The sequence below is a fragment of the Anomaloglossus baeobatrachus genome, chromosome 7, assembly GCF_048569485.1.
Source record: "Anomaloglossus baeobatrachus isolate aAnoBae1 chromosome 7, aAnoBae1.hap1, whole genome shotgun sequence".
Lineage (NCBI taxonomy): Eukaryota > Metazoa > Chordata > Amphibia > Anura > Aromobatidae > Anomaloglossus > Anomaloglossus baeobatrachus.
The window spans coordinates 299,750,658-299,758,493 of record NC_134359.1 but is presented as its reverse complement, the minus strand read 5'-3'; the positions used below and the strand labels follow the sequence as shown (position 1 = coordinate 299,758,493).

At 57.3% G+C, this 7,836-nt stretch overlaps 1 protein-coding gene across 1 annotated transcript; it reads right to left on the bottom strand.

Moving 5' to 3' along the window:
* Positions 1 to 41: 41 nt before the first annotated feature.
* On the bottom strand, positions 42 to 4,831 carry LOC142246534 (uncharacterized). The gene is made up of 12 exons (XM_075319597.1): positions 4,567 to 4,831; positions 4,226 to 4,337; positions 3,685 to 3,778; positions 3,526 to 3,580; positions 2,859 to 2,999; positions 1,980 to 2,140; positions 1,756 to 1,854; positions 1,527 to 1,672; positions 1,280 to 1,451; positions 996 to 1,108; positions 803 to 887; positions 42 to 709 (listed from the first exon to the last, which is right to left on the bottom strand). Exons 1-12 carry the CDS (start codon positions 4,682 to 4,684, stop codon positions 653 to 655), a joined length of 1,353 nt encoding a protein of 450 aa, XP_075175712.1. The 5' UTR covers positions 4,685 to 4,831; the 3' UTR covers positions 42 to 652.
* Between the last annotated feature and the right edge of the window lie 3,005 nt (positions 4,832 to 7,836).

The following is a 7,836-nucleotide window of genomic DNA, read 5'->3' as shown; positions in this document are numbered from 1 at the left end:
CCACCCGCTCAGAGAGAGGGCGCGCGCCCCCCCCCACCCGCTCAGAGAGAGGGCGCCCCCCCCCCGGGCAGCACTGGCAGGTTCAGGAATCTCAGGCACAGGACAAAAAAATAAAAACCGTACCGACCAACGTGGCAAAAATACGGAGCCGGCGCCATGATCAGCCGGAGCGTAACTCTGCAGAGGAGGTGTAACAGAGCCGAACGTGTCACTGACTCATACAGGGGAGAGATGATGGCCTGCAGTCCTATGTAACAGCACAGATCATGAGTTACATTATCTGCAGTCCTATGTAAGGAGAAAATGTAGTAGATATGGTCTGCAGTCCTATGTAAGGAGACATGATGTGGCCTGCAGTCCTATGTAACAGCACAGATCATGAGATGCATTATCTGCAGTCCTATGTAAGGAGACATAATGTAGTGGATGTGGCCTGCAGTCCTATGTAACACCACAGCGTCCTGGAGTGTCTCGCCCCCGCAGGCCGCCATGTAATAATCAGTGTCCGCCAGTTCTTGTGTGTGGAGGGTTTTGCACATTTGCGGGGAGGAGCGGCGCTCAGTTATTGCTGGTGAGGATGTGCCGCGGCGGATGCTGCAGACAGTCGCCCTCCTCCGGGCCGTGTGGGGGTCTCTGCGGGCGCCGGCCCCCCTCAGCTCATGTCGTGTTCCCCCACGCTCTGCTTCAGGTAATCCTCGTACAGCCGCTTCTGATGAGAGAGATAACGGTGAGAGGCGTCTGATGGACGGCACCACGTGCAGCGCTGCAGACAATCGCCGGTGACGGGCAGGTGCGCGCTTACCCTCTTGTGCTCCACCACCTCGGTGACGTAGGCGCGGCGGTCCAGCAAGTAGCGGCGTTGTTTCTTGGTCAGAGTCTCCCGTGTTCTGGGAAGGAAATAAGAGGTGGGTGAGGGTTAGAAGACGGGGGACGCTGCACCACAACGACCAGCAGGCCTACTATAGATGCTGGGCGATAAAGGGGGCGGCAGGTACCTGAAACATCTCTGCGCCAGGACCAGGAAGAGCAGGGTGAGGAGCAGCAGCGCCAGGAAGGTGTAGAGCACGTAATCCTCCGGGACGACGGACCACAGGGTCTGCAGGGGAGACTGCGGTAGGAGAAAGAGGGGTCCCGGCCCCCGACAAAGAAAAACTGAGAATCTGGACCTCACTGCTGCGGGTCTGTTACTCTGTATCAGTGCAGGAATACGGGGGAGACCACGCTCTGCACCAGTATATTGTACAACCCCCATTGTACGGACTACTCCCCCCATCCTCACCAGGTACAGCTCCAGGGTCTCCACTCCTGACAGCCCCAGCAGACTCAGCCACAGCTGGCGGGGGAGGGCACCGAACAAGATGGAGGCGAAGAGGAAAAGCGGCAGCAGGAAGCCCGTCAGCCCGAAGAGGCAGCCGCGGACCCGGGCCCGTCTGTTACTCCACACAGTGTCACTGCAGGGAGAGGACCCGGTCACACACAGACCCCGGATTACAGGAGATCCCCCCACGCCTGCGGCCAGCGCTCACTCATCCTCTCTCAGTTTGCTCTCGATGCCCTCGCTCAGTCTCTGGCAGTCTCTCCCGAGGGCGTTCAGGGTGGTCTGCACGGTCTGGGTGATGGTCTTCTCTATGGTCTTACACACGTCCTCGATCTGATTGACACAGCGGCTGGGCTGGAAAGAGACAGAAGCTGTCAGCGGACACCGGGGGGCAGCAGCGCGCGGACCCTCACGTCCCCCGTCCTGCGGGGTCTCACCTTGTTGGGGTTGGGGATGTAGATGGTCGGCATGTCGAAGCCGCACTTGTTCAGCCCCGGCCTCTTACACAGCTCCTGGACGATTTGCATCAGGACTCGCTGGAAGAAAAATGCACAAGTCACCTCCAGAGCTGCCATCATAATTCAGCGTTTTTTTTGCAGACTGCGCCTGGGAAGTCGACAGCCGCAGCTCTGAGGGTGACTGGAGTACGGTCTGCGCTCACCTGCCGGTCGCTCTCCCCGCCGGCCTCGTCCGCTTTGCTCAGGTAGAAGCGCAGTTTGTCTCCGTGGCTCTCGTTGATCTTCTCCACGATGTCCAGGGTTCGTTTACACAGCGCCTGACCCATCGGGTCAAAGAACACCAGCACCAGGTCGCAGAGCTCCCCTGAGAGACAGGAGGGCCGGGGGTCAGAGACGACGACGACGACAGAAACCGGGACAGTAGGGGAGGGCCGGGGGTCAGAGACAACGACAGGAGGGCCGGGGCGAGAGAGGGTCAAGGGCCGGGGCGAGAGAGGGTCAAGGGCCGGGGCAGGAGGGGAGGGCCGGGGCGAGAGAGGGTCAAGGGCCGGGGCGAGAGAGGGTCAAGGGCCGGGGCGAGAGAGGGTCAAGGGCCGGGGCGAGAGAGGGTCAAGGGCCGGGGCGAGAGAGGGTCAAGGGCCGGGGCGAGAGAGGGTCAAGGGCCGGGGCGAGAGAGGGTCAAGGGCCGGGGCGAGAGAGGGTCAAGGGCCGGGGCGAGAGAGGGTCAAGGGCCGGGACGGGACGGGACGGGGCCGGGGAGAGAGGGTCAAGAGCCAGGACAGGACAGGGGGGAGCCGGGGAGAGAGGGTCAAGAGCCAGGACAGGACAGGACAGGGGGGAGCCGGGGAGAGAGGGTCAAGAGCCAGGACAGGACAGGGGGGAGCCGGGGAGAGAGGGTCAAGAGCCAGGACAGGGGGATTGGATTCCGGGGGGGAAGGGCACATTTCTGGGATGCGTCACATACCGAGAAACCAAAGCTTGCCCTCGGGCCTCAGAGCCGCGAGTTTTCCACCCTGTGCGATGGCCGCCTGATAATCCAGCATATTTGGTGCAACTGACGGCCCCATCAGCAGATCACTCACCCAGCCACAAGAGGGCTCTGTTCACATCGAAGGGGTACTTCATGTCCCCGTCCACCAGCCCCGGGGTGTCCACGAAAGTGACCAGGCTGAACTTCTTCTGCCGCGAGGTGGAGATCTCTGTGCACAGGTATTCAGAGACGCCTGCGGGAGCGGGAACACAGGTCAGCACCGCCGAGGATACAGAGGGGCAGCGCCACCGACGCCGGGGGGGGCAGCCCACCAGAGCAGCGCCACCGACGCCGGGGGGGGCAGCCCACCAGAGCAGCGCCACCGACGCCGGGGGGGGCAGCCCACCAGAGCAGCGCCACCGACGCCGGGGGGGGCAGCCCACCAGAGCAGCGCCACCGACGCCGGGGGGGGCAGCCCACCAGAGCAGCGCCACGGACGCCGGGGGGGGGCAGCCCACCAGAGCAGCGCCACCGACGCCAGGGGGGGCAGCCCACCAGAGCAGCGCCACCGACGCCAGGGGGGGCAGCCCACCAGAGCAGCGCCACCGACGCCAGGGGGGGCAGCCCACCAGAGCAGCGCCACCGACGCCAGGGGGGGCAGCCCACCAGAGCAGCGCCACCGACGCCGGGGGGGGGCAGCCCACCAGAGCAGCGCCACCGATGCCGGGGGGGGGCAGCCCACCAGAGCAGCGCCACCGATGCCGAGGGGGGCTCCTTACCTTGAAAGGATTGCAGGGGCTTGAAGTGCGGGTACAGGTGGAGGGTGGCATCGCCCTGAGGAGGAAACCAGAGAGAGAACTGAGACACAGCAGCCACCGTCTCCGGAGCTCACAATGTCGCCTCCATCCGGGGGTCTCTCCGCAGACCCCTCCACTCACCGTCAGGGACTCTCTCTTGCGGCCGCTGGTTATGAAGGCGAACCCTTGTGTTTCTATAGCGACGCCGGTCCTCTGTATGTGCTCCTCTATGTACCTGCAGAGGACGGAGACACCGTGAGGGGCGGGGGGAGAGAAGGCGGCGGGGGAGGGGCTGGGTCAGGGGGCTCCAACCAGTGATATTGGGGGTCATTATGTTGCTCCATATACGTTACACACATCCTGGCCATAAATAGGGAGGGGGAGATACAAAGCGCAAAACAACCAGTCCCCCCCAGGTACACAACAGTGCCCCCCCCCAGTACGCACCAGTGCCCCCCCCCAGTACGCACCAGTGCCCCACACGGGACGCACCAGCGTTCCCCCCCCCCCCACACACACGGGACGCACCAGCGCCCCCCCCCCACACGGGACGCACCAGCGCCCCCCCCCCCCCCACGGGACGCACCAGCGCCCCCCCCCCCCCCCCACGGGACGCACCAGCGTCCCCCCCCCCACACGGGACGCACGGGACACACCAGCGTCCCCCCCCCACAGGACGCACCAGTTGATGAAGCTGCTCTTCCCGGCTGAGTGATTTCCCATTAACATCACGGTGATCTTCTTCCTCGGAGGTAAGAAGGTGAGGCCGAGGTGCGAGGAGAGAGCGATCAGCCCTGCGGAGGAGACAACGAGCGGAGGGTGACAGGCGCAGGAGGAGGAACAGGAGGGGGCACACGCACCCCGCAGGTCACAGGAGGGGGCACGCACACACACCCCGCGGGGCACAGGAGGGGGCGCGCACACACACACACACACACACACACCCCGCGGGACACACACACACACACCCCGCGGGGCACAGGAGGGGACACACACACACACACACACACAGCCGGCTCTCACCGTTCTCCTCGTCCGTGTACAGGGTGTGACAGTCCCTCAGGATCCTCTCGTTCACGGACACGGCCCCGGCCATAGACTCCGCATTAGCGGCCGCCCGAACCTTCACTTTCCCGGACATGTTCACTACTCCGAGCCCCGCTCTACTGAGCCGGCTTCAATTACCACAAGGAGCCGCCGGGACTTGTAGTCCGCACACAAACGGAGGCTCAGGTAAAGCAAAATATTACGTCACCCGAGAACACTACATTTCCCAGAGTGCTCCGGCCTGGTGGTGACGTGACCTGACGTGCAACGTGTCAAAAAAAATCATAGAGTCCTAAAACCTGGCACACAGGAGGGTCACTTCCGGATGGAGTGGAAGGACTGGAGCCGCCATCTTGGTTAAGGGTAATGTCATTTATTATGGAATACCGTAATTATACGTATACATTTATCACACAGAAAGATGATGGGAGGAGCTGAGAGGAAGTATCACAGGAGAGGCTTAGATACACAGCTCAGCAGACAGTATCACACAGGAGAGGATTAGATACACAGCTCAGCAGACAGTATCACACAGGAGAGGATTAGATACACGGCTCAGCAGACAGTATCACACAGGAGAGGCTTAGATACACAGCTCAGCAGACAGTATCACACAGGATAGGATTAGATACGCAGCTCAGCAGACAGTATCACACAGGAGAGGATTACATACACAGCTCAGCAGACAGTATCACACAGGATAGGATTAGATACACAGCTCAGCAGACAGTATCACACAGGAGAGGATTAGATACACTGCTCAGCAGACAGTATCACACAGGAGAGGCTTAGATACAGCAGCTCAGCAGACAGTATCACACAGGATAGGATTAGATACACAGCTCAGCAGACAGTATCACACAGGAGAGGCTTAGATACAGCAGCTCAGCAGACAGTATCACACAGGATAGGATTAGATACACAGCTCAGCAGACAGTATCACACAGGAGAGGATTACATACACAGCTCAGCAGACAGTATCACACAGGATAGGATTAGATACACGGCTCAGCAGACAGTATCACACAGGAGAGGATTAGATACACAGCTCATTAGACAGTATCACACAGGATAGGATTAGATACACGGCTCATTAGACAGTATCACACAGGACAGGATTAGATACACAGCTCATTAGACAGTATCACACAGGATAGGATTAGATACACAGCTCAGCAGACAGTATCACATAGGAGAGGATTAGATACACAGCTCAGCAGACAGTATCACATAGGAGAGGATTACATACACGGCTCAGCAGACAGTATCACACAGGAGAGGATTAGATACATGGCTCAGCAGACAGTATCACACAGGAGAGGCTTAGATACACAGCTCAGCAGACAGTATCACACAGGAGAGGATTAGATACACCGCTCAGCAGACAGTATCACACAGGAGAGGATTAGATACACCGCTCAGCAGACAGTATCACACAGGAGAGGATTAGATACACCGCTCAGCAGACAGTATCACACAGGAGAGGATTAGATACACAGCTCAGCAGACAGTATCACGCAGGAGAGGATTAGATACACAGCTCAGCAGACAGTATCACACAGGAGAGGATTAGATACACGGCTCAGCAGACAGTATCACACAGGAGAGGATTAGATACACAGCTCATTAGACAGTATCACACAGGATAGGATTAGATACACAGCTCAGCAGACAGTATCACACAGGAGAGGATTAGATACACAGCTCAGCAGACAGTATCACACAGGATAGGATTAGATACACGGCTCAGCAGACAGTATCACACAGGAGAGGATTAGATACACAGCTCAGCAGACAGTATCACACAGGAGAGGATTAGATACACGGCTCAGCAGACAGTATCACACAGGAGAGGATTAGATACACGGCTCAGCAGACAGTATCACACAGGAGAGGATTAGATACACGGCTCAGCAGACAGTATCACACAGGAGAGGATTAGATACACAGCTCAGCAGACAGTATCACACAGGATAGGATTAGATACACAGCTCAGCAGACAGTATCACACAGGAGAGGATTAGATACACGGCTCAGCAGACAGTATCACACAGGAGAGGATTAGATACACAGCTCAGCAGACAGTATCACACAGGAGAGGATTAGATACACAGCTCAGCAGACAGTATCACACAGGATAGGATTAGATACACAGCTCAGCAGACTATCACACAGGAGAGGATTAGATACACGGCTCAGCAGACAGTATCACACAGGAGAGGCTTAGATACACAGCTCAGCAGACAGTATCACACAGGAGAGGATTAGATACACCGCTCAGCAGACAGTATCACACAGGAGAGGATTAGATACACAGCTCAGCAGACAGTATCACACAGGAGAGGATTAGATACACAGCTCAGCAGACAGTATCACACAGGAGAGGATTAGATACACAGCTCAGCAGACAGTATCACACAGGAGAGGATTAGATACACAGCTCAGCAGACAGTATCACACAGGAGAGGATTAGATACACAGCTCAGCAGACAGTATCACACAGGAGAGGATTAGATACACAGCTCAGCAGACAATATCACACAGGAGAGGATTAGATACACAGCTCAGCAGACAGTATCACACAGGAGAGGATTAGATACACGGCTCAGCAGACAGTATCACGCAGGAGAGGATTATATACACAGCTCAGCAGACAGTATCACACAGGAGAGGATTAGATACACGGCTCAGCAGACAGTATCACGCAGGAGAGGATTATATACACGGCTCAGCAGACAGTATCACACAGGAGAGGATTAGATACACGGCTCAGCAGACAGTATCACGCAGGAGAGGATTAGATACACAGCTCAGCAGACAGTATCACACAGGAGAGGATTAGATACACAGCTCAGCAGACAGTATCACACAGGAGAGGATTAGATACACAGCTCAGCAGACAATATCACACAGAGGATTAGATACACAGCTCAGCAGACAGTATCACACAGGAGAGGATTAGATACACAGCTCAGCAGACAGTATCACACAGGAGAGGATTAGATACACAGCTCAGCAGACAGTATCACACAGGAGAGGATTAGATACACAGCTCAGCAGACAGTATCACACAGGAGAGGATTAGCTACACGACTCAAGTAATGCTAGTGTAATGCGAGTGCGATTTTACACTCGTGTGAGCCAAGACTCGGTGCAAAACGCAGCATGGTGAGATGACACCGAGAGCCCGATTCATGTGTAGAAATAAAAGGACAGAGGACACGGCCTCATTGATTGCGCTCGCAC